The 27,812-nt window shown below is 33.1% G+C and overlaps 5 protein-coding genes across 5 annotated transcripts; all 5 read right to left on the reverse strand.

The window, feature by feature from the left end:
• Positions 1 to 579: 579 nt before the first annotated feature.
• On the reverse strand, positions 580 to 2,943 carry LOC123923787 (pre-mRNA-splicing factor cwc-21-like). The gene is made up of 2 exons (XM_045976520.1): positions 2,883 to 2,943; positions 580 to 938 (listed from the first exon to the last, which is right to left on the reverse strand). Exon 2 carries the CDS (start codon positions 918 to 920, stop codon positions 585 to 587), a length of 336 nt encoding a protein of 111 aa, XP_045832476.1. The 5' UTR covers positions 921 to 938; positions 2,883 to 2,943; the 3' UTR covers positions 580 to 584.
• Positions 2,944 to 3,877: 934 nt separating this feature from the next.
• On the reverse strand, positions 3,878 to 5,097 carry LOC123922943 (pre-mRNA-splicing factor cwc-21-like). The gene is made up of 2 exons (XM_045975600.1): positions 5,037 to 5,097; positions 3,878 to 4,231 (listed from the first exon to the last, which is right to left on the reverse strand). Exon 2 carries the CDS (start codon positions 4,211 to 4,213, stop codon positions 3,878 to 3,880), a length of 336 nt encoding a protein of 111 aa, XP_045831556.1. The 5' UTR covers positions 4,214 to 4,231; positions 5,037 to 5,097.
• Positions 5,098 to 6,026: 929 nt separating this feature from the next.
• LOC123923786 (pre-mRNA-splicing factor cwc-21-like) lies at positions 6,027 to 8,387 on the reverse strand. The gene is made up of 2 exons (XM_045976519.1): positions 8,327 to 8,387; positions 6,027 to 6,385 (listed from the first exon to the last, which is right to left on the reverse strand). Exon 2 carries the CDS (start codon positions 6,365 to 6,367, stop codon positions 6,032 to 6,034), a length of 336 nt encoding a protein of 111 aa, XP_045832475.1. The 5' UTR covers positions 6,368 to 6,385; positions 8,327 to 8,387; the 3' UTR covers positions 6,027 to 6,031.
• A 14,429-nt stretch (positions 8,388 to 22,816) lies between these two features.
• On the reverse strand, positions 22,817 to 23,605 carry LOC123923657 (pre-mRNA-splicing factor cwc-21-like). The gene is made up of 2 exons (XM_045976355.1): positions 23,545 to 23,605; positions 22,817 to 23,307 (listed from the first exon to the last, which is right to left on the reverse strand). Exon 2 carries the CDS (start codon positions 23,287 to 23,289, stop codon positions 22,954 to 22,956), a length of 336 nt encoding a protein of 111 aa, XP_045832311.1. The 5' UTR covers positions 23,290 to 23,307; positions 23,545 to 23,605; the 3' UTR covers positions 22,817 to 22,953.
• Positions 23,606 to 26,687: 3,082 nt separating this feature from the next.
• LOC123924165 (pre-mRNA-splicing factor cwc-21-like) lies at positions 26,688 to 27,345 on the reverse strand. Its single transcript, XM_045976949.1, has 2 exons — positions 27,285 to 27,345; positions 26,688 to 27,047 (listed from the first exon to the last, which is right to left on the reverse strand). The coding sequence occupies exon 2, from the start codon at positions 27,027 to 27,029 to the stop codon at positions 26,694 to 26,696; it is 336 nt and encodes a 111-aa protein (XP_045832905.1). The 5' UTR covers positions 27,030 to 27,047; positions 27,285 to 27,345; the 3' UTR covers positions 26,688 to 26,693.
• Positions 27,346 to 27,812: the final 467 nt, after the last annotated feature.

The following is a 27,812-nucleotide window of genomic DNA, read 5'->3' on the forward strand; positions in this document are numbered from 1 at the left end:
TGAACGCATTTGACGCTTGTTTGAATGGAATTCGTATAAAATTGGTAACGCTTGTTTAATTCGGTTTTATAAATCAACCAGAACATAAGCATATAACGAATTTATTCTTTGTGAACCATATGATAGAATCAAGAACGAGTTACCTAAGCCAATGAATTGATCGTTTTAAATCAATTAAATTTCACATTTTTCTTACGTTCTGTTAACAAACCAAACCCCTCCATAATTTACAGTTTTTGAATTGTTTCTAATATAGATAAGCCGATTGTGAGTCTTCGGAGACGACCAAGGTTAACTGCCTTGTATTACTTTTTATTTAAATTATTATTTGACCACGAAACGACCGTGATCACATACTATTCAACTTTAATTAATAATTATAATCATATATATAATCTCCTACAACAACAATAACACCAATAAAAATAATTTCTCCATAATCAAAAACAAAAAGCTATGCACAACAAAAACCAATTAACAATTAATACACTTCAAAAATTTTGGTAAAGCAATGACAGAACCAACAAATTCATCAATTGGAATCATATGTCATACTCATACACAAATATCTAGAATCCAAAAACTCACTTGTCCAAATTAGAATCATTTTCGTCAGCTGCAGCCTCCAAGCTATTGCGAGCCTCCTCGAGTTTCTCAGCGATCTCAGCATCAGTATAACCCTGATCAATTAACTTGTCTTCAAGAATAACAAGTTTGAGCTGAATCTGACGCTTACGATCATGCTCAAGAATCTCTTTGTTAGCCTTTCTGGAAACACCAGCAGTACCCTGATCTCCTTCAAAGCCCTTCATATTCTCAGCAACCTTGGAAGTTCTCGGCTTGACGAAGAACTTGTTGCTCTGAATGTAGCCATTGGTACCAGACCCTCTTGGAGTTTGTAACCCTATTCCGTTATACATATTGTGACAAAGCAACAACTGTAATTGAAAACCCAAAAAATCATATAAGAAACCCTAATATCAACTTAAATTCACAGATCTTAAATAAATAAATATATATCTGATGCAATTAACAAATTGAACGGCAAAATGAAAAAAGATGAGAAACCCTAATTTAAACGACGGCAATTAACGGATAAAAAGCTGAGCGTAGAAGAAAAAGAAGAATATGTCTAAATCTGTGATCCGAGACAAGAAAATGAAGAGTAGTAATACCTGTTATCGATGTGGAAGAAGAATTATCGCGACTCAAAGAAATAGAGAAGCCACAATGTTGTTGATACTTTATTTATGATGATGATGATATTTGATTTGATATTTTATCATATACTTATGGCTTAATTAGTTAAATGGTCCCTTAGAGTGTGTTTGGATGAGGATTTTATCATATACTTAGGTTATTTTGTCGATTTTAGCATCCAAACGCACTGTAAGGGACCATTTAATGATGCTTAATCACTTTAATTCGATTCGCACCGTGTTATTCAATTAGTTTATCGCTTGCATAGATTACATTGAATAGGAATTGACATAAACTTTGAGCGCTTAGCAAAAAGTGTTGATTGAATTCAGTAAGGATATTATTCTGTCATTAGTAGCGCTTGTTTACTATTGCCTATGATTAGTTGAACGCATTTGACGCTTGTTTGAATGGAATTCGTATAAAATTGGTAACGCTTAATTTAAACGACGGCAATTAACGGATAAAAAGCTGAGCGTAGAAGAAAAAGAAGAATATGTCTGAATCTGTGATCCGAGACAAGAAAACGAAGAGTAGTAATACCTGTTATCGATGTGGAAGAAGAATTATCGCGACTCAAAGAAATAGAGAAGCCACAATGTTGTTGATACTTTATTTATGATGATGATGATATTTGATTTGATATTTTATCATATACTTATGGCTTAATTAGTTAAATGGTCCCTTAGAGTGTGTTTGGATGAGGATTTTATCATATACTTAGGTTATTTTGTCGATTTTAGCATCCAAACGCACTGTAAGGGACCATTTAATGATGCTTAATCACTTTAATTCGATTCGCACCGTGTTATTCAATTAGTTTATCGCTTGCATAGATTACATTGAATAGGAATTGACATAAACTTTGAGCGGTTAGCAAAAAGTGTTGATTGAATTCAGTAAGGATATTATTCTGTCATTAGTAGCGCTTGTTTACTATTGCCTATGATTAGTTGAACGCATTTGACGCTTGTTTGAATGGAATTCGTATAAAATTGGTAACGCTTAATTTAAACGACGGCAATTAACGGATAAAAAGCTGAGCGTAGAAGAAAAAGAAGAATATGTCTGAATCTGTGATCCGAGACAAGAAAACGAAGAGTAGTAATACCTGTTATCGATGTGGAAGAAGAATTATCGCGACTCAAAGAAATAGAGAAGCCACAATGTTGTTGATACTTTATTTATGATGATGATGATGATATTTGATTTGATATTTTATCATATACTTATGGCTTAATTAGTTAAATGGTCCCTTAGAGTGTGTTTGGATGAGGATTTTATCATATACTTAGGTTATTTTGTCGATTTTAGCATCCAAACGCACTGTAAGGGACCATTTAATGATGCTTAATCACTTTAATTCGATTCGCACCGTGTTATTCAATTAGTTTATCGCTTGCATAGATTACATTGAATAGGAATTGACATAAACTTTGAGCGCTTAGCAAAAAGTGTTGATTGAATTCAGTAAGGATATTATTCTGTCATTAGTAGCGCTTGTTTACTATTGCCTATGATTAGTTGAACGCATTTGACGCTTGTTTGAATGGAATTCGTATAAAATTGGTAACGCTTAATTTAAACGACGGCAATTAACGGATAAAAAGCTGAGCGTAGAAGAAAAAGAAGAATATGTCTGAATCTGTGATCCGAGACAAGAAAACGAAGAGTAGTAATACCTGTTATCGATGTGGAAGAAGAATTATCGCGACTCAAAGAAATAGAGAAGCCACAATGTTGTTGATACTTTATTTATGATGATGATGATATTTGATTTGATATTTTATCATATACTTATGGCTTAATTAGTTAAATGGTCCCTTAGAGTGTGTTTGGATGAGGATTTTATCATATACTTAGGTTATTTTGTCGATTTTAGCATCCAAACGCACTGTAAGGGACCATTTAATGATGCTTAATCACTTTAATTCGATTCGCACCGTGTTATTCAATTAGTTTATCGCTTGCATAGATTACGTTGAATAGGAATTGACATAAACTTTGAGCGCTTAGCAAAAAGTGTTGATTGAATTCAGTAAGGATATTATTCTGTCATTAGTAGCGCTTGTTTACTATTGCCTATGATTAGTTGAACGCATTTGACGCTTGTTTGAATGGAATTCGTATAAAATTGGTAACGCTTGTTTAATTCGGTTTTATAAATCAACCAGAACATAAGCATATAACGAATTTATTCTTTGTGAACCATATGATAGAATCAAGAACGAGTTACCTAAGCCAATGAATTGATCGTTTTAAATCAATTAAATTTCACATTTTTCTTACGTTCTGTTAACAAACCAAACCCCTCCATAATTTACAGTTTTTGAATTGTTTCTAATATAGATAAGCCGATTGTGAGTCTTCGGAGACGACCAAGGTTAACTGCCTTGTATTACTTTTTATTTAAATTATTATTTGACCACGAAACGACCGTGATCACATACTATTCAACTTTAATTAATAATTATAATCATATATATAATCTCCTACAACAACAATAACACCAATAAAAATAATTTCTCCATAATCAAAAACAAAAAGCTATGCACAACAAAAACCAATTAACAATTAATACACTTCAAAAATTTTGGTAAAGCAATGACAGAACCAACAAATTCATCAATTGGAATCATATGTCATACTCATACACAAATATCTAGAATCCAAAAACTCACTTGTCCATATTAGAATCATTTTCGTCAGCTGCAGCCTCCAAGCTATTGCGAGCCTCCTCGAGTTTCTCAGCGATCTCAGCATCAGTATAACCCTGATCAATTAACTTGTCTTCAAGAATAACAAGTTTGAGCTGAATCTGACGCTTACGATCATGCTCAAGAATCTCTTTGTTAGCCTTTCTGGAAACACCAGCAGTACCCTGATCTCCTTCAAAGCCCTTCATATTCTCAGCAACCTTGGAAGTTCTCGGCTTGACGAAGAACTTGTTGCTCTGAATGTAGCCATTGGTACCAGACCCTCTTGGAGTTTGTAACCCTATTCCGTTATACATATTGTGACAAAGCAACAACTGTAATTGAAAACCCAAAAAATCATATAAGAAACCCTAATATCAACTTAAATTCACAGATCTTAAATAAATAAATATATATCTGATGCAATTAACAAATTGAACGGCAAAATGAAAAAAGATGAGAAACCCTAATTTAAACGACGGCAATTAACGGATAAAAAGCTGAGCGTAGAAGAAAAAGAAGAATATGTCTGAATCTGTGATCCGAGACAAGAAAACGAAGAGTAGTAATACTTGTTATCGATGTGGAAGAAGAATTATCGCGACTCAAAGAAATAGAGAAGCCACAATGTTGTTGATACTTTATTTATGATGATGATGATATTTGATTTGATATTTTATCATATACTTATGGCTTAATTAGTTAAATGGTCCCTTAGAGTGTGTTTGGATGAGGATTTTATCATATACTTAGGTTATTTTGTCGATTTTAGCATCCAAACGCACTGTAAGGGACCATTTAATGATGCTTAATCACTTTAATTCGATTCGCACCGTGTTATTCAATTAGTTTATCGCTTGCATAGATTACATTGAATAGGAATTGACATAAACTTTGAGCGCTTAGCAAAAAGTGTTGATTGAATTCAGTAAGGATATTATTCTGTCATTAGTAGCGCTTGTTTACTATTGCCTATGATTAGTTGAACGCATTTGACGCTTGTTTGAATGGAATTCGTATAAAATTGGTAACGCTTAATTTAAACGACGGCAATTAACGGATAAAAAGCTGAGCGTAGAAGAAAAAGAAGAATATGTCTGAATCTGTGATCCGAGACAAGAAAACGAAGAGTAGTAATACCTGTTATCGATGTGGAAGAAGAATTATCGCGACTCAAAGAAATAGAGAAGCCACAATGTTGTTGATACTTTATTTATGATGATGATGATATTTGATTTGATATTTTATCATATACTTATGGCTTAATTAGTTAAATGGTCCCTTAGAGTGTGTTTGGATGAGGATTTTATCATATACTTAGGTTATTTTGTCGATTTTAGCATCCAAACGCACTGTAAGGGACCATTTAATGATGCTTAATCACTTTAATTCGATTCGCACCGTGTTATTCAATTAGTTTATCGCTTGCATAGATTACATTGAATAGGAATTGACATAAACTTTGAGCGCTTAGCAAAAAGTGTTGATTGAATTCAGTAAGGATATTATTCTGTCATTAGTAGCGCTTGTTTACTATTGCCTATGATTAGTTGAACGCATTTGACGCTTGTTTGAATGGAATTCGTATAAAATTGGTAACGCTTGTTTAATTCGGTTTTATAAATCAACCAGAACATAAGCATATAACGAATTTATTCTTTGTGAACCATATGATAGAATCAAGAACGAGTTACCTAAGCCAATGAATTGATCGTTTTAAATCAATTAAATTTCACATTTTTCTTACGTTCTGTTAACAAACCAAACCCCTCCATAATTTACAGTTTTTGAATTGTTTCTAATATAGATAAGCCGATTGTGAGTCTTCGGAGACGACCAAGGTTAACTGCCTTGTATTACTTTTTATTTAAATTATTATTTGACCACGAAACGACCGTGATCACATACTATTCAACTTTAATTAATAATTATAATCATATATATAATCTCCTACAACAACAATAACACCAATAAAAATAATTTCTCCATAATCAAAAACAAAAAGCTATGCACAACAAAAACCAATTAACAATTAATACACTTCAAAAATTTTGGTAAAGCAATGACAGAACCAACAAATTCATCAATTGGAATCATATGTCATACTCATACACAAATATCTAGAATCCAAAAACTCACTTGTCCAAATTAGAATCATTTTCGTCAGCTGCAGCCTCCAAGCTATTGCGAGCCTCCTCGAGTTTCTCAGCGATCTCAGCATCAGTATAACCCTGATCAATTAACTTGTCTTCAAGAATAACAAGTTTGAGCTGAATCTGACGCTTACGATCATGCTCAAGAATCTCTTTGTTAGCCTTTCTGGAAACACCAGCAGTACCCTGATCTCCTTCAAAGCCCTTCATATTCTCAGCAACCTTGGAAGTTCTCGGCTTGACGAAGAACTTGTTGCTCTGAATGTAGCCATTGGTACCAGACCCTCTTGGAGTTTGTAACCCTATTCCGTTATACATATTGTGACAAAGCAACAACTGTAATTGAAAACCCAAAAAATCATATAAGAAACCCTAATATCAACTTAAATTCACAGATCTTAAATAAATAAATATATATCTGATGCAATTAACAAATTGAACGGCAAAATGAAAAAAGATGAGAAACCCTAATTTAAACGACGGCAATTAACGGATAAAAAGCTGAGCGTAGAAGAAAAAGAAGAATATGTCTGAATCTGTGATCCGAGACAAGAAAATGAAGAGTAGTAATACCTGTTATCGATGTGGAAGAAGAATTATCGCGACTCAAAGAAATAGAGAAGCCACAATGTTGTTGATACTTTATTTATGATGATGATGATATTTGATTTGATATTTTATCATATACTTATGGCTTAATTAGTTAAATGGTCCCTTAGAGTGTGTTTGGATGAGGATTTTATCATATACTTAGGTTATTTTGTCGATTTTAGCATCCAAACGCACTGTAAGGGACCATTTAATGATGCTTAATCACTTTAATTCGATTCGCACCGTGTTATTCAATTAGTTTATCGCTTGCATAGATTACATTGAATAGGAATTGACATAAACTTTGAGCGCTTAGCAAAAAGTGTTGATTGAATTCAGTAAGGATATTATTCTGTCATTAGTAGCGCTTGTTTACTATTGCCTATGATTAGTTGAACGCATTTGACGCTTGTTTGAATGGAATTCGTATAAAATTGGTAACGCTTAATTTAAACGACGGCAATTAACGGATAAAAAGCTGAGCGTAGAAGAAAAAGAAGAATATGTCTGAATCTGTGATCCGAGACAAGAAAACGAAGAGTAGTAATACCTGTTATCGATGTGGAAGAAGAATTATCGCGACTCAAAGAAATAGAGAAGCCACAATGTTGTTGATACTTTATTTATGATGATGATGATATTTGATTTGATATTTTATCATATACTTATGGCTTAATTAGTTAAATGGTCCCTTAGAGTGTGTTTGGATGAGGATTTTATCATATACTTAGGTTATTTTGTCGATTTTAGCATCCAAACGCACTGTAAGGGACCATTTAATGATGCTTAATCACTTTAATTCGATTCGCACCGTGTTATTCAATTAGTTTATCGCTTGCATAGATTACATTGAATAGGAATTGACATAAACTTTGAGCGGTTAGCAAAAAGTGTTGATTGAATTCAGTAAGGATATTATTCTGTCATTAGTAGCGCTTGTTTACTATTGCCTATGATTAGTTGAACGCATTTGACGCTTGTTTGAATGGAATTCGTATAAAATTGGTAACGCTTAATTTAAACGACGGCAATTAACGGATAAAAAGCTGAGCGTAGAAGAAAAAGAAGAATATGTCTGAATCTGTGATCCGAGACAAGAAAACGAAGAGTAGTAATACCTGTTATCGATGTGGAAGAAGAATTATCGCGACTCAAAGAAATAGAGAAGCCACAATGTTGTTGATACTTTATTTATGATGATGATGATATTTGATTTGATATTTTATCATATACTTATGGCTTAATTAGTTAAATGGTCCCTTAGAGTGTGTTTGGATGAGGATTTTATCATATACTTAGGTTATTTTGTCGATTTTAGCATCCAAACGCACTGTAAGGGACCATTTAATGATGCTTAATCACTTTAATTCGATTCGCACCGTGTTATTCAATTAGTTTATCGCTTGCATAGATTACATTGAATAGGAATTGACATAAACTTTGAGCGGTTAGCAAAAAGTGTTGATTGAATTCAGTAAGGATATTATTCTGTCATTAGTAGCGCTTGTTTACTATTGCCTATGATTAGTTGAACGCATTTGACGCTTGTTTGAATGGAATTCGTATAAAATTGGTAACGCTTAATTTAAACGACGGCAATTAACGGATAAAAAGCTGAGCGTAGAAGAAAAAGAAGAATATGTCTGAATCTGTGATCCGAGACAAGAAAACGAAGAGTAGTAATACCTGTTATCGATGTGGAAGAAGAATTATCGCGACTCAAAGAAATAGAGAAGCCACAATGTTGTTGATACTTTATTTATGATGATGATGATATTTGATTTGATATTTTATCATATACTTATGGCTTAATTAGTTAAATGGTCCCTTAGAGTGTGTTTGGATGAGGATTTTATCATATACTTAGGTTATTTTGTCGATTTTAGCATCCAAACGCACTGTAAGGGACCATTTAATGATGCTTAATCACTTTAATTCGATTCGCACCGTGTTATTCAATTAGTTTATCGCTTGCATAGATTACATTGAATAGGAATTGACATAAACTTTGAGCGCTTAGCAAAAAGTGTTGATTGAATTCAGTAAGGATATTATTCTGTCATTAGTAGCGCTTGTTTACTATTGCCTATGATTAGTTGAACGCATTTGACGCTTGTTTGAATGGAATTCGTATAAAATTGGTAACGCTTAATTTAAACGACGGCAATTAACGGATAAAAAGCTGAGCGTAGAAGAAAAAGAAGAATATGTCTGAATCTGTGATCCGAGACAAGAAAACGAAGAGTAGTAATACCTGTTATCGATGTGGAAGAAGAATTATCGCGACTCAAAGAAATAGAGAAGCCACAATGTTGTTGATACTTTATTTATGATGATGATGATATTTGATTTGATATTTTATCATATACTTATGGCTTAATTAGTTAAATGGTCCCTTAGAGTGTGTTTGGATGAGGATTTTATCATATACTTAGGTTATTTTGTCGATTTTAGCATCCAAACGCACTGTAAGGGACCATTTAATGATGCTTAATCACTTTAATTCGATTCGCACCGTGTTATTCAATTAGTTTATCGCTTGCATAGATTACATTGAATAGGAATTGACATAAACTTTGAGCGCTTAGCAAAAAGTGTTGATTGAATTCAGTAAGGATATTATTCTGTCATTAGTAGCGCTTGTTTACTATTGCCTATGATTAGTTGAACGCATTTGACGCTTGTTTGAATGGAATTCGTATAAAATTGGTAACGCTTAATTTAAACGACGGCAATTAACGGATAAAAAGCTGAGCGTAGAAGAAAAAGAAGAATATGTCTGAATCTGTGATCCGAGACAAGAAAACGAAGAGTAGTAATACCTGTTATCGATGTGGAAGAAGAATTATCGCGACTCAAAGAAATAGAGAAGCCACAATGTTGTTGATACTTTATTTATGATGATGATGATATTTGATTTGATATTTTATCATATACTTATGGCTTAATTAGTTAAATGGTCCCTTAGAGTGTGTTTGGATGAGGATTTTATCATATACTTAGGTTATTTTGTCGATTTTAGCATCCAAACGCACTGTAAGGGACCATTTAATGATGCTTAATCACTTTAATTCGATTCGCACCGTGTTATTCAATTAGTTTATCGCTTGCATAGATTACATTGAATAGGAATTGACATAAACTTTGAGCGCTTAGCAAAAAGTGTTGATTGAATTCAGTAAGGATATTATTCTGTCATTAGTAGCGCTTGTTTACTATTGCCTATGATTAGTTGAACGCATTTGACGCTTGTTTGAATGGAATTCGTATAAAATTGGTAACGCTTAATTTAAACGACGGCAATTAACGGATAAAAAGCTGAGCGTAGAAGAAAAAGAAGAATATGTCTGAATCTGTGATCCGAGACAAGAAAACGAAGAGTAGTAATACCTGTTATCGATGTGGAAGAAGAATTATCGCGACTCAAAGAAATAGAGAAGCCACAATGTTGTTGATACTTTATTTATGATGATGATGATATTTGATTTGATATTTTATCATATACTTATGGCTTAATTAGTTAAATGGTCCCTTAGAGTGTGTTTGGATGAGGATTTTATCATATACTTAGGTTATTTTGTCGATTTTAGCATCCAAACGCACTGTAAGGGACCATTTAATGATGCTTAATCACTTTAATTCGATTCGCACCGTGTTATTCAATTAGTTTATCGCTTGCATAGATTACATTGAATAGGAATTGACATAAACTTTGAGCGCTTAGCAAAAAGTGTTGATTGAATTCAGTAAGGATATTATTCTGTCATTAGTAGCGCTTGTTTACTATTGCCTATGATTAGTTGAACGCATTTGACGCTTGTTTGAATGGAATTCGTATAAAATTGGTAACGCTTAATTTAAACGACGGCAATTAACGGATAAAAAGCTGAGCGTAGAAGAAAAAGAAGAATATGTCTGAATCTGTGATCCGAGACAAGAAAACGAAGAGTAGTAATACCTGTTATCGATGTGGAAGAAGAATTATCGCGACTCAAAGAAATAGAGAAGCCACAATGTTGTTGATACTTTATTTATGATGATGATGATATTTGATTTGATATTTTATCATATACTTATGGCTTAATTAGTTAAATGGTCCCTTAGAGTGTGTTTGGATGAGGATTTTATCATATACTTAGGTTATTTTGTCGATTTTAGCATCCAAACGCACTGTAAGGGACCATTTAATGATGCTTAATCACTTTAATTCGATTCGCACCGTGTTATTCAATTAGTTTATCGCTTGCATAGATTACATTGAATAGGAATTGACATAAACTTTGAGCGCTTAGCAAAAAGTGTTGATTGAATTCAGTAAGGATATTATTCTGTCATTAGTAGCGCTTGTTTACTATTGCCTATGATTAGTTGAACGCATTTGACGCTTGTTTGAATGGAATTCGTATAAAATTGGTAACGCTTAATTTAAACGACGGCAATTAACGGATAAAAAGCTGAGCGTAGAAGAAAAAGAAGAATATGTCTGAATCTGTGATCCGAGACAAGAAAACGAAGAGTAGTAATACCTGTTATCGATGTGGAAGAAGAATTATCGCGACTCAAAGAAATAGAGAAGCCACAATGTTGTTGATACTTTATTTATGATGATGATGATATTTGATTTGATATTTTATCATATACTTATGGCTTAATTAGTTAAATGGTCCCTTAGAGTGTGTTTGGATGAGGATTTTATCATATACTTAGGTTATTTTGTCGATTTTAGCATCCAAACGCACTGTAAGGGACCATTTAATGATGCTTAATCACTTTAATTCGATTCGCACCGTGTTATTCAATTAGTTTATCGCTTGCATAGATTACATTGAATAGGAATTGACATAAACTTTGAGCGCTTAGCAAAAAGTGTTGATTGAATTCAGTAAGGATATTATTCTGTCATTAGTAGCGCTTGTTTACTATTGCCTATGATTAGTTGAACGCATTTGACGCTTGTTTGAATGGAATTCGTATAAAATTGGTAACGCTTAATTTAAACGACGGCAATTAACGGATAAAAAGCTGAGCGTAGAAGAAAAAGAAGAATATGTCTGAATCTGTGATCCGAGACAAGAAAACGAAGAGTAGTAATACCTGTTATCGATGTGGAAGAAGAATTATCGCGACTCAAAGAAATAGAGAAGCCACAATGTTGTTGATACTTTATTTATGATGATGATGATATTTGATTTGATATTTTATCATATACTTATGGCTTAATTAGTTAAATGGTCCCTTAGAGTGTGTTTGGATGAGGATTTTATCATATACTTAGGTTATTTTGTCGATTTTAGCATCCAAACGCACTGTAAGGGACCATTTAATGATGCTTAATCACTTTAATTCGATTCGCACCGTGTTATTCAATTAGTTTATCGCTTGCATAGATTACATTGAATAGGAATTGACATAAACTTTGAGCGCTTAGCAAAAAGTGTTGATTGAATTCAGTAAGGATATTATTCTGTCATTAGTAGCGCTTGTTTACTATTGCCTATGATTAGTTGAACGCATTTGACGCTTGTTTGAATGGAATTCGTATAAAATTGGTAACGCTTAATTTAAACGACGGCAATTAACGGATAAAAAGCTGAGCGTAGAAGAAAAAGAAGAATATGTCTGAATCTGTGATCCGAGACAAGAAAACGAAGAGTAGTAATACCTGTTATCGATGTGGAAGAAGAATTATCGCGACTCAAAGAAATAGAGAAGCCACAATGTTGTTGATACTTTATTTATGATGATGATGATATTTGATTTGATATTTTATCATATACTTATGGCTTAATTAGTTAAATGGTCCCTTAGAGTGTGTTTGGATGAGGATTTTATCATATACTTAGGTTATTTTGTCGATTTTAGCATCCAAACGCACTGTAAGGGACCATTTAATGATGCTTAATCACTTTAATTCGATTCGCACCGTGTTATTCAATTAGTTTATCGCTTGCATAGATTACATTGAATAGGAATTGACATAAACTTTGAGCGCTTAGCAAAAAGTGTTGATTGAATTCAGTAAGGATATTATTCTGTCATTAGTAGCGCTTGTTTACTATTGCCTATGATTAGTTGAACGCATTTGACGCTTGTTTGAATGGAATTCGTATAAAATTGGTAACGCTTAATTTAAACGACGGCAATTAACGGATAAAAAGCTGAGCGTAGAAGAAAAAGAAGAATATGTCTGAATCTGTGATCCGAGACAAGAAAACGAAGAGTAGTAATACCTGTTATCGATGTGGAAGAAGAATTATCGCGACTCAAAGAAATAGAGAAGCCACAATGTTGTTGATACTTTATTTATGATGATGATGATATTTGATTTGATATTTTATCATATACTTATGGCTTAATTAGTTAAATGGTCCCTTAGAGTGTGTTTGGATGAGGATTTTATCATATACTTAGGTTATTTTGTCGATTTTAGCATCCAAACGCACTGTAAGGGACCATTTAATGATGCTTAATCACTTTAATTCGATTCGCACCGTGTTATTCAATTAGTTTATCGCTTGCATAGATTACATTGAATAGGAATTGACATAAACTTTGAGCGCTTAGCAAAAAGTGTTGATTGAATTCAGTAAGGATATTATTCTGTCATTAGTAGCGCTTGTTTACTATTGCCTATGATTAGTTGAACGCATTTGACGCTTGTTTGAATGGAATTCGTATAAAATTGGTAACGCTTAATTTAAACGACGGCAATTAACGGATAAAAAGCTGAGCGTAGAAGAAAAAGAAGAATATGTCTGAATCTGTGATCCGAGACAAGAAAACGAAGAGTAGTAATACCTGTTATCGATGTGGAAGAAGAATTATCGCGACTCAAAGAAATAGAGAAGCCACAATGTTGTTGATACTTTATTTATGATGATGATGATATTTGATTTGATATTTTATCATATACTTATGGCTTAATTAGTTAAATGGTCCCTTAGAGTGTGTTTGGATGAGGATTTTATCATATACTTAGGTTATTTTGTCGATTTTAGCATCCAAACGCACTGTAAGGGACCATTTAATGATGCTTAATCACTTTAATTCGATTCGCACCGTGTTATTCAATTAGTTTATCGCTTGCATAGATTACATTGAATAGGAATTGACATAAACTTTGAGCGCTTAGCAAAAAGTGTTGATTGAATTCAGTAAGGATATTATTCTGTCATTAGTAGCGCTTGTTTACTATTGCCTATGATTAGTTGAACGCATTTGACGCTTGTTTGAATGGAATTCGTATAAAATTGGTAACGCTTAATTTAAACGACGGCAATTAACGGATAAAAAGCTGAGCGTAGAAGAAAAAGAAGAATATGTCTGAATCTGTGATCCGAGACAAGAAAACGAAGAGTAGTAATACCTGTTATCGATGTGGAAGAAGAATTATCGCGACTCAAAGAAATAGAGAAGCCACAATGTTGTTGATACTTTATTTATGATGATGATGATATTTGATTTGATATTTTATCATATACTTATGGCTTAATTAGTTAAATGGTCCCTTAGAGTGTGTTTGGATGAGGATTTTATCATATACTTAGGTTATTTTGTCGATTTTAGCATCCAAACGCACTGTAAGGGACCATTTAATGATGCTTAATCACTTTAATTCGATTCGCACCGTGTTATTCAATTAGTTTATCGCTTGCATAGATTACATTGAATAGGAATTGACATAAACTTTGAGCGCTTAGCAAAAAGTGTTGATTGAATTCAGTAAGGATATTATTCTGTCATTAGTAGCGCTTGTTTACTATTGCCTATGATTAGTTGAACGCATTTGACGCTTGTTTGAATGGAATTCGTATAAAATTGGTAACGCTTAATTTAAACGACGGCAATTAACGGATAAAAAGCTGAGCGTAGAAGAAAAAGAAGAATATGTCTGAATCTGTGATCCGAGACAAGAAAACGAAGAGTAGTAATACCTGTTATCGATGTGGAAGAAGAATTATCGCGACTCAAAGAAATAGAGAAGCCACAATGTTGTTGATACTTTATTTATGATGATGATGATATTTGATTTGATATTTTATCATATACTTATGGCTTAATTAGTTAAATGGTCCCTTAGAGTGTGTTTGGATGAGGATTTTATCATATACTTAGGTTATTTTGTCGATTTTAGCATCCAAACGCACTGTAAGGGACCATTTAATGATGCTTAATCACTTTAATTCGATTCGCACCGTGTTATTCAATTAGTTTATCGCTTGCATAGATTACATTGAATAGGAATTGACATAAACTTTGAGCGGTTAGCAAAAAGTGTTGATTGAATTCAGTAAGGATATTATTCTGTCATTAGTAGCGCTTGTTTACTATTGCCTATGATTAGTTGAACGCATTTGACGCTTGTTTGAATGGAATTCGTATAAAATTGGTAACGCTTAATTTAAACGACGGCAATTAACGGATAAAAAGCTGAGCGTAGAAGAAAAAGAAGAATATGTCTGAATCTGTGATCCGAGACAAGAAAACGAAGAGTAGTAATACCTGTTATCGATGTGGAAGAAGAATTATCGCGACTCAAAGAAATAGAGAAGCCACAATGTTGTTGATACTTTATTTATGATGATGATGATATTTGATTTGATATTTTATCATATACTTATGGCTTAATTAGTTAAATGGTCCCTTAGAGTGTGTTTGGATGAGGATTTTATCATATACTTAGGTTATTTTGTCGATTTTAGCATCCAAACGCACTGTAAGGGACCATTTAATGATGCTTAATCACTTTAATTCGATTCGCACCGTGTTATTCAATTAGTTTATCGCTTGCATAGATTACATTGAATAGGAATTGACATAAACTTTGAGCGCTTAGCAAAAAGTGTTGATTGAATTCAGTAAGGATATTATTCTGTCATTAGTAGCGCTTGTTTACTATTGCCTATGATTAGTTGAACGCATTTGACGCTTGTTTGAATGGAATTCGTATAAAATTGGTAACGCTTAATTTAAACGACGGCAATTAACGGATAAAAAGCTGAGCGTAGAAGAAAAAGAAGAATATGTCTGAATCTGTGATCCGAGACAAGAAAACGAAGAGTAGTAATACCTGTTATCGATGTGGAAGAAGAATTATCGCGACTCAAAGAAATAGAGAAGCCACAATGTTGTTGATACTTTATTTATGATGATGATGATATTTGATTTGATATTTTATCATATACTTATGGCTTAATTAGTTAAATGGTCCCTTAGAGTGTGTTTGGATGAGGATTTTATCATATACTTAGGTTATTTTGTCGATTTTAGCATCCAAACGCACTGTAAGGGACCATTTAATGATGCTTAATCACTTTAATTCGATTCGCACCGTGTTATTCAATTAGTTTATCGCTTGCATAGATTACATTGAATAGGAATTGACATAAACTTTGAGCGCTTAGCAAAAAGTGTTGATTGAATTCAGTAAGGATATTATTCTGTCATTAGTAGCGCTTGTTTACTATTGCCTATGATTAGTTGAACGCATTTGACGCTTGTTTGAATGGAATTCGTATAAAATTGGTAACGCTTAATTTAAACGACGGCAATTAACGGATAAAAAGCTGAGCGTAGAAGAAAAAGAAGAATATGTCTGAATCTGTGATCCGAGACAAGAAAACGAAGAGTAGTAATACCTGTTATCGATGTGGAAGAAGAATTATCGCGACTCAAAGAAATAGAGAAGCCACAATGTTGTTGATACTTTATTTATGATGATGATGATATTTGATTTGATATTTTATCATATACTTATGGCTTAATTAGTTAAATGGTCCCTTAGAGTGTGTTTGGATGAGGATTTTATCATATACTTAGGTTATTTTGTCGATTTTAGCATCCAAACGCACTGTAAGGGACCATTTAATGATGCTTAATCACTTTAATTCGATTCGCACCGTGTTATTCAATTAGTTTATCGCTTGCATAGATTACATTGAATAGGAATTGACATAAACTTTGAGCGCTTAGCAAAAAGTGTTGATTGAATTCAGTAAGGATATTATTCTGTCATTAGTAGCGCTTGTTTACTATTGCCTATGATTAGTTGAACGCATTTGACGCTTGTTTGAATGGAATTCGTATAAAATTGGTAACGCTTAATTTAAACGACGGCAATTAACGGATAAAAAGCTGAGCGTAGAAGAAAAAGAAGAATATGTCTGAATCTGTGATCCGAGACAAGAAAACGAAGAGTAGTAATACCTGTTATCGATGTGGAAGAAGAATTATCGCGACTCAAAGAAATAGAGAAGCCACAATGTTGTTGATACTTTATTTATGATGATGATGATATTTGATTTGATATTTTATCATATACTTATGGCTTAATTAGTTAAATGGTCCCTTAGAGTGTGTTTGGATGAGGATTTTATCATATACTTAGGTTATTTTGTCGATTTTAGCATCCAAACGCACTGTAAGGGACCATTTAATGATGCTTAATCACTTTAATTCGATTCGCACCGTGTTATTCAATTAGTTTATCGCTTGCATAGATTACATTGAATAGGAATTGACATAAACTTTGAGCGGTTAGCAAAAAGTGTTGATTGAATTCAGTAAGGATATTATTCTGTCATTAGTAGCGCTTGTTTACTATTGCCTATGATTAGTTGAACGCATTTGACGCTTGTTTGAATGGAATTCGTATAAAATTGGTAACGCTTAATTTAAACGACGGCAATTAACGGATAAAAAGCTGAGCGTAGAAGAAAAAGAAGAATATGTCTGAATCTGTGATCCGAGACAAGAAAACGAAGAGTAGTAATACCTGTTATCGATGTGGAAGAAGAATTATCGCGACTCAAAGAAATAGAGAAGCCACAATGTTGTTGATACTTTATTTATGATGATGATGATATTTGATTTGATATTTTATCATATACTTATGGCTTAATTAGTTAAATGGTCCCTTAGAGTGTGTTTGGATGAGGATTTTATCATATACTTAGGTTATTTTGTCGATTTTAGCATCCAAACGCACTGTAAGGGACCATTTAATGATGCTTAATCACTTTAATTCGATTCGCACCGTGTTATTCAATTAGTTTATCGCTTGCATAGATTACATTGAATAGGAATTGACATAAACTTTGAGCGCTTAGCAAAAAGTGTTGATTGAATTCAGTAAGGATATTATTCTGTCATTAGTAGCGCTTGTTTACTATTGCCTATGATTAGTTGAACGCATTTGACGCTTGTTTGAATGGAATTCGTATAAAATTGGTAACGCTTAATTTAAACGACGGCAATTAACGGATAAAAAGCTGAGCGTAGAAGAAAAAGAAGAATATGTCTGAATCTGTGATCCGAGACAAGAAAACGAAGAGTAGTAATACCTGTTATCGATGTGGAAGAAGAATTATCGCGACTCAAAGAAATAGAGAAGCCACAATGTTGTTGATACTTTATTTATGATGATGATGATATTTGATTTGATATTTTATCATATACTTATGGCTTAATTAGTTAAATGGTCCCTTAGAGTGTGTTTGGATGAGGATTTTATCATATACTTAGGTTATTTTGTCGATTTTAGCATCCAAACGCACTGTAAGGGACCATTTAATGATGCTTAATCACTTTAATTCGATTCGCACCGTGTTATTCAATTAGTTTATCGCTTGCATAGATTACATTGAATAGGAATTGACATAAACTTTGAGCGCTTAGCAAAAAGTGTTGATTGAATTCAGTAAGGATATTATTCTGTCATTAGTAGCGCTTGTTTACTATTGCCTATGATTAGTTGAACGCATTTGACGCTTGTTTGAATGGAATTCGTATAAAATTGGTAACGCTTAATTTAAACGACGGCAATTAACGGATAAAAAGCTGAGCGTAGAAGAAAAAGAAGAATATGTCTGAATCTGTGATCCGAGACAAGAAAACGAAGAGTAGTAATACCTGTTATCGATGTGGAAGAAGAATTATCGCGACTCAAAGAAATAGAGAAGCCACAATGTTGTTGATACTTTATTTATGATGATGATGATATTTGATTTGATATTTTATCATATACTTATGGCTTAATTAGTTAAATGGTCCCTTAGAGTGTGTTTGGATGAGGATTTTATCATATACTTAGGTTATTTTGTCGATTTTAGCATCCAAACGCACTGTAAGGGACCATTTAATGATGCTTAATCACTTTAATTCGATTCGCACCGTGTTATTCAATTAGTTTATCGCTTGCATAGATTACATTGAATAGGAATTGACATAAACTTTGAGCGCTTAGCAAAAAGTGTTGATTGAATTCAGTAAGGATATTATTCTGTCATTAGTAGCGCTTGTTTACTATTGCCTATGATTAGTTGAACGCATTTGACGCTTGTTTGAATGGAATTCGTATAAAATTGGTAACGCTTAATTTAAACGACGGCAATTAACGGATAAAAAGCTGAGCGTAGAAGAAAAAGAAGAATATGTCTGAATCTGTGATCCGAGACAAGAAAACGAAGAGTAGTAATACCTGTTATCGATGTGGAAGAAGAATTATCGCGACTCAAAGAAATAGAGAAGCCACAATGTTGTTGATACTTTATTTATGATGATGATGATATTTGATTTGATATTTTATCATATACTTATGGCTTAATTAGTTAAATGGTCCCTTAGAGTGTGTTTGGATGAGGATTTTATCATATACTTAGGTTATTTTGTCGATTTTAGCATCCAAACGCACTGTAAGGGACCATTTAATGATGCTTAATCACTTTAATTCGATTCGCACCGTGTTATTCAATTAGTTTATCGCTTGCATAGATTACATTGAATAGGAATTGACATAAACTTTGAGCGGTTAGCAAAAAGTGTTGATTGAATTCAGTAAGGATATTATTCTGTCATTAGTAGCGCTTGTTTACTATTGCCTATGATTAGTTGAACGCATTTGACGCTTGTTTGAATGGAATTCGTATAAAATTGGTAACGCTTAATTTAAACGACGGCAATTAACGGATAAAAAGCTGAGCGTAGAAGAAAAAGAAGAATATGTCTGAATCTGTGATCCGAGACAAGAAAACGAAGAGTAGTAATACCTGTTATCGATGTGGAAGAAGAATTATCGCGACTCAAAGAAATAGAGAAGCCACAATGTTGTTGATACTTTATTTATGATGATGATGATATTTGATTTGATATTTTATCATATACTTATGGCTTAATTAGTTAAATGGTCCCTTAGAGTGTGTTTGGATGAGGATTTTATCATATACTTAGGTTATTTTGTCGATTTTAGCATCCAAACGCACTGTAAGGGACCATTTAATGATGCTTAATCACTTTAATTCGATTCGCACCGTGTTATTCAATTAGTTTATCGCTTGCATAGATTACATTGAATAGGAATTGACATAAACTTTGAGCGCTTAGCAAAAAGTGTTGATTGAATTCAGTAAGGATATTATTCTGTCATTAGTAGCGCTTGTTTACTATTGCCTATGATTAGTTGAACGCATTTGACGCTTGTTTGAATGGAATTCGTATAAAATTGGTAACGCTTAATTTAAACGACGGCAATTAACGGATAAAAAGCTGAGCGTAGAAGAAAAAGAAGAATATGTCTGAATCTGTGATCCGAGACAAGAAAACGAAGAGTAGTAATACCTGTTATCGATGTGGAAGAAGAATTATCGCGACTCAAAGAAATAGAGAAGCCACAATGTTGTTGATACTTTATTTATGATGATGATGATATTTGATTTGATATTTTATCATATACTTATGGCTTAATTAGTTAAATGGTCCCTTAGAGTGTGTTTGGATGAGGATTTTATCATATACTTAGGTTATTTTGTCGATTTTAGCATCCAAACGCACTGTAAGGGACCATTTAATGATGCTTAATCACTTTAATTCGATTCGCACCGTGTTATTCAATTAGTTTATCGCTTGCATAGATTACATTGAATAGGAATTGACATAAACTTTGAGCGCTTAGCAAAAAGTGTTGATTGAATTCAGTAAGGATATTATTCTGTCATTAGTAGCGCTTGTTTACTATTGCCTATGATTAGTTGAACGCATTTGACGCTTGTTTGAATGGAATTCGTATAAAATTGGTAACGCTTAATTTAAACGACGGCAATTAACGGATAAAAAGCTGAGCGTAGAAGAAAAAGAAGAATATGTCTGAATCTGTGATCCGAGACAAGAAAACGAAGAGTAGTAATACCTGTTATCGATGTGGAAGAAGAATTATCGCGACTCAAAGAAATAGAGAAGCCACAATGTTGTTGATACTTTATTTATGATGATGATGATATTTGATTTGATATTTTATCATATACTTATGGCTTAATTAGTTAAATGGTCCCTTAGAGTGTGTTTGGATGAGGATTTTATCATATACTTAGGTTATTTTGTCGATTTTAGCATCCAAACGCACTGTAAGGGACCATTTAATGATGCTTAATCACTTTAATTCGATTCGCACCGTGTTATTCAATTAGTTTATCGCTTGCATAGATTACATTGAATAGGAATTGACATAAACTTTGAGCGGTTAGCAAAAAGTGTTGATTGAATTCAGTAAGGATATTATTCTGTCATTAGTAGCGCTTGTTTACTATTGCCTATGATTAGTTGAACGCATTTGACGCTTGTTTGAATGGAATTCGTATAAAATTGGTAACGCTTAATTTAAACGACGGCAATTAACGGATAAAAAGCTGAGCGTAGAAGAAAAAGAAGAATATGTCTGAATCTGTGATCCGAGACAAGAAAACGAAGAGTAGTAATACCTGTTATCGATGTGGAAGAAGAATTATCGCGACTCAAAGAAATAGAGAAGCCACAATGTTGTTGATACTTTATTTATGATGATGATGATATTTGATTTGATATTTTATCATATACTTATGGCTTAATTAGTTAAATGGTCCCTTAGAGTGTGTTTGGATGAGGATTTTATCATATACTTAGGTTATTTTGTCGATTTTAGCATCCAAACGCACTGTAAGGGACCATTTAATGATGCTTAATCACTTTAATTCGATTCGCACCGTGTTATTCAATTAGTTTATCGCTTGCATAGATTACATTGAATAGGAATTGACATAAACTTTGAGCGCTTAGCAAAAAGTGTTGATTGAATTCAGTAAGGATATTATTCTGTCATTAGTAGCGCTTGTTTACTATTGCCTATGATTAGTTGAACGCATTTGACGCTTGTTTGAATGGAATTCGTATAAAATTGGTAACGCTTAATTTAAACGACGGCAATTAACGGATAAAAAGCTGAGCGTAGAAGAAAAAGAAGAATATGTCTGAATCTGTGATCCGAGACAAGAAAACGAAGAGTAGTAATACCTGTTATCGATGTGGAAGAAGAATTATCGCGACTCAAAGAAATAGAGAAGCCACAATGTTGTTGATACTTTATTTATGATGATGATGATATTTGATTTGATATTTTATCATATACTTATGGCTTAATTAGTTAAATGGTCCCTTAGAGTGTGTTTGGATGAGGATTTTATCATATACTTAGGTTATTTTGTCGATTTTAGCATCCAAACGCACTGTAAGGGACCATTTAATGATGCTTAATCACTTTAATTCGATTCGCACCGTGTTATTCAATTAGTTTATCGCTTGCATAGATTACATTGAATAGGAATTGACATAAACTTTGAGCGCTTAGCAAAAAGTGTTGATTGAATTCAGTAAGGATATTATTCTGTCATTAGTAGCGCTTGTTTACTATTGCCTATGATTAGTTGAACGCATTTGACGCTTGTTTGAATGGAATTCGTATAAAATTGGTAACGCTTGTTTAATTCGGTTTTATAAATCAACCAGAACATAAGCATATAACGAATTTATTCTTTGTGAACCATATGATAGAATCAAGAACGAGTTACCTAAGCCAATGAATTGATCGTTTTAAATCAATTAAATTTCACTTTTTTCTTACGTTCTGTTAACAAACCAAACCCCCCCATAATTTACAGTTTTTGAATTGTTTCTAATATAGATAAGCCGATTGTGAGTCTTCGGAGACGACCAAGGTTAACTGCCTTGTATTACTTTTTATTTAAATTATTATTTGACCACGAAACGACCGTGATCACATACTATTCAACTTTAATTAATAATTATAATCATATATATAATCTCCTACAACAACAATAACACCAATAAAAATAATTTCTCCATAATCAAAAACAAAAAGCTATGCACAACAAAAACCAATTAACAATTAATACACTTCAAAAATTTTGGTAAAGCAATGACAGAACCAACAAATTCATCAATTGGAATCATATGTCATACTCATACACAAATATCTAAAATCCAAAAACTCACTTGTCCAAATTAGAATCATTTTCGTCAGCTGCAGCCTCCAAGCTATTGCGAGCCTCCTCGAGTTTCTCAGCGATCTCAGCATCAGTATAACCCTGATCAATTAACTTGTCTTCAAGAATAACAAGTTTGAGCTGAATCTGACGCTTACGATCATGCTCAAGAATCTCTTTGTTAGCCTTTCTGGAAACACCAGCAGTACCCTGATCTCCTTCAAAGCCCTTCATATTCTCAGCAACCTTGGAAGTTCTCGGCTTGACGAAGAACTTGTTGCTCTGAATGTAGCCATTGGTACCAGACCCTCTTGGAGTTTGTAACCCTATTCCGTTATACATATTGTGACAAAGCAACAACTGCAATTGAAAACCCAAAAAATCATATAAGAAACCCTAATATCAACTTAAATTCACAGATCTTAAATAAATAAATATATATCTGATGCAATTAACAAATTGAACGGCAAAATGAAAAAAGATGAGAAACCCTAATTTAAACGACGGCGATTAACGGATAAAAAGCTGAGCGTAGAAGAAAAAGAAGAATATGTCTGAATCTGTGATCCGAGACAAGAAAACGAAGAGTAGTAATACCTGTTATCGATGTGGAAGAAGAATTATCGCGACTCAAAGAAATAGAGAAGCCACAATGTTGTTGATACTTTATTTATGATGATGATGATATTTGATTTGATATTTTATCATATACTTATGGCTTAATTAGTTAAATGGTCCCTTAGAGTGTGTTTGGATGAGGATTTTATCATATACTTAGGTTATTTTGTCGATTTTAGCATCCAAACGCACTGTAAGGGACCATTTAATGATGCTTAATCACTTTAATTCGATTCGCACCGTGTTATTCAATTAGTTTATCGCTTGCATAGATTACATTGAATAGGAATTGACATAAACTTTGAGCGCTTAGCAAAAAGTGTTGATTGAATTCAGTAAGGATATTATTCTGTCATTAGTAGCGCTTGTTTACTATTGCCTATGATTAGTTGAACGCATTTGACGCTTGTTTGAATGGAATTCGTATAAAATTGGTAACGCTTAATTTAAACGACGGCAATTAACGGATAAAAAGCTGAGCGTAGAAGAAAAAGAAGAATATGTCTGAATCTGTGATCCGAGACAAGAAAACGAAGAGTAGTAATACCTGTTATCGATGTGAAAGAAGAATTATCGCGACTCAAAGAAAAAGAGAAGCCACAATGTTGTTGATACTTTATTTACGATGATGATGATATTTGATTTGATATTTTATCATATACTTATGGCTTAATTAGTTAAATGGTCCCTTAGAGTGTGTTTGGATGAGGATTTTATCATATACTTAGGTTATTTTGTCGATTTTAGCATCCAAACGCACTGTAAGGGACCATTTAATGATGCTTAATCACTTTAATTCAATCCGCACCGTGTTATTCAATTAGTTTATCGCTTGCATAGATTACATTGAATAGGAATTGACATAAACTTTGAGCGCTTAGCAAAAAGTGTTGATTGAATTCAGTAAGGATATTATTCTGTCATTAGTAGCGCTTGTTTACTATTGCCTATGATTAGTTGAACGCATTTGACGCTTGTTTGAATGGAATTCGTATAAAATTGGTAACGCTTGTTTAATTCGGTTTTATAAATCAACCAGAACATAAGCATATAACGAATTTATTCTTTGTGAACCATATGATAGAATCAAGAACGAGTTACCTAAGCCAATGAATTGATCGTTTTAAATCAATTAAATTTCACATTTTTCTTACGTTCTGTTAACAAACCAAACCCCCCCATAATTTACAGTTTTTGAATTGTTTCTAATATAGATAAGCCGATTGTGAGTCTTCGGAGACGACCAAGGTTAACTGCCTTGTATTACTTTTTATTTAAATTATTATTTGACCACGAAATGACCGTGATCACATACTATTCAACTTTAATAAATAGTTATAATCATATATATAATCTCCTACAACAACAATAACACCAATAAAAATAATTTCTCCATAATCAAAAACAAAAAGCTATGCACAACAAAAACCAATTAACAATTAATACACTTCAAAAATTTTGGTAAAGCAATGACAGAACCAACAAATTCATCAATTGGAATCATATGTCATACTCATACACAAATATCTAAAATCCAAAAACTCACTTGTCCAAATTAGAATCATTTTCGTCAGCTGCAGCCTCCAAGCTATTGTGAGCCTCCTCGAGTTTCTCAGCGATCTTAGCATCAGTATAACCCTGATCAATTAACTTGTCTTCAAGAATAACAAGTTTGAGCTGAATCTGACGCTTACGATCATGCTCAAGAATCTCTTTGTTAGCCTTTCTGGAAACACCAGCAGTACCCTGATCTCCTTCAAAGCCCTTCATATTCTCAGCAACCTTGGAAGTTCTCGGCATGACGAAGAACTTGTTGCTCTGAATGTAGCCATTGGTACCAGACCCTCTTGGAGTTTATAACCCTATTCCGTTATACATATTGTGACAAAGCAACAACTACAATTGAAAACCCAAAAAATCATATAAGAAACCCTAATATCAACTTAAATTCACAGATCTTAAATAAATAAATATATATCTGATGCAATTAACAAATTGAACGGCAAAATGAAAAAAGATGAGAAACCCTAATTTAAATGACGGCAATTAACGGATAAAAAGCTGAGCGTAGAAGAAAAAGAAGAATATGTCTGAATCTGTGATCCGAGACAAGAAAACGAAGAGTAGTAATACCTGTTATCGATGTGGAAGAAGAATTATCGCGACTCAAAGAAATAGAGAAGCCACAATGTTGTTGATACTTTATTTATGATGATGATGATATTTGATTTGATATTTTATCATATACTTATGGCTTAATTAGTTAAATGGTCCCTTAGAGTGTGTTTGGATGAGGATTTTATCATATACTTAGGTTATTTTGTCGATTTTAGCATCCAAACGCACTGTAAGGGACCATTTAATGATGCTTAATCACTTTAATTCGATTCGCACCGTGTTATTCAATTAGTTTATCGCTTGCATAGATTACATTGAATAGGAATTGACATAAACTTTGAGCGCTTAGCAAAAAGTGTTGATTGAATTCAGTAAGGATATTATTCTGTCATTAGTAGCGCTTGTTTACTATTGCCTGTGATTAGTTGAACACATTTGACGCTTGTTTGAATGGAATTCGTATAAAATTGGTAACGCTTGTTTAATTCGGTTTTATAAATCAACCAGAACATAAGCATATAACGAATTTATTCTTTGTGAACCATATGATAGAATCAAGAACGAGTTACCTAAGCCAATGAATTGATCGTTTTAAATCAATTAAATTTCACATTTTTCTTACGTTCTGTTAACAAACCAAACCCCCCCATAATTTACAGTTTTTGAATTGTTTCTAATATAGATAAGCCGATTGTGAGTCTTCGGAGACGACCAAGGTTAACTGCCTTGTATTACTTTTTATTTAAATTATTATTTGACCACGAAACGACCGTGATCACATACTATTCAACTTTAATTAATAATTATAATAATATATATAACCTCCTACAACAACAATATCACCAATAAAAATAATTTCTCCATAATCAAAAACAAAAAGCTATGCACAACAAAAACCAATTAACAATTAATACACTTCAAAAATTTTGGTAAAGCAATGACAGAACCAACAAATTCATCAATTGGAATCATATGTCATACTCATACACAAATATCGAAAATCCAAAAACTCACTTGTCCAAATTAGAATCATTTTCGTCAGCTGCAGCCTCCAAGCTATTGCGAGCCTCCTCGAGTTTCTCAGCGATCTCAGCATCAGTATTACCCTGATCAATTAACTTGTCTTCAAGAATAACAAGTTTGAGCTGAATCTGACGCTTACGATCATGCTCAAGAATCTCTTTGTTAGCCTTTCTGGAAACACCAGCAGTACCCTGATCTCCTTCAAAGCCCTTCATATTCTCAGCAACCTTGGAAGTTCTCGGCTTGACGAAGAACTTGTTGCTCTGAATGTAGCCATTGGTACCAGACCCTCTTGGAGTTTGTAACCCTATTCCGTTATACATATTGTGACAAAGCAACAACTGCAATTGAAAACCCAAAAAATCATATAAGAAACCCTAATATCAACTTAAATTCACAGATCTTAAATAAATAAATATATATCTGATGCAATTAACAAATTGAACGGCAAAATGAAAAAAGATGAGAAACCCTAATTTAAATGACGGCAATTAACGGATAAAAAGCTGAGCGTAGAAGAAAAAGAAGAATATGTCTGAATCTGTGATCCGAGACAAGAAAACGAAGAGTAGTAATACCTGTTATCGATGTGGAAGAAGAATTATCGCGACTCAAAGAAATAGAGAAGCCACAATGTTGTTGATACTTTATTTATGATGATGATGATATTTGATTTGATATTTTATCATATACTTATGGCTTAATTAGTTAAATGGTCCCTTAGAGTGTGTTTGGATGAGGATTTTATCATATACTTAGGTTATTTTGTCGATTTTAGCATCCAAACGCACTGTAAGGGACCATTTAATGATGCTTAATCACTTTAATTCGATTCGCACCGTGTTATTCAATTAGTTTATCGCTTGCATAGATTACATTGAATAGGAATTGACATAAACTTTGAGCGCTTAGCAAAAAGTGTTGATTGAATTCAGTAAGGATATTATTCTGTCATTAGTAGCGCTTGTTTACTATTGCCTATGATTAGTTGAACACATTTGACGCTTGTTTGAATGGAATTCGTATAAAATTGGTAACGCTTGTTTAATTCGGTTTTATAAATCAACCAGAACATAAGCATATAACGAATTTATTCTTTGTGAACC

The sequence above is a fragment of the Trifolium pratense genome, linkage group LG4 (assembly GCF_020283565.1).
Source record: "Trifolium pratense cultivar HEN17-A07 linkage group LG4, ARS_RC_1.1, whole genome shotgun sequence".
In the NCBI taxonomy this organism is placed as follows: domain Eukaryota; kingdom Viridiplantae; phylum Streptophyta; class Magnoliopsida; order Fabales; family Fabaceae; genus Trifolium; species Trifolium pratense.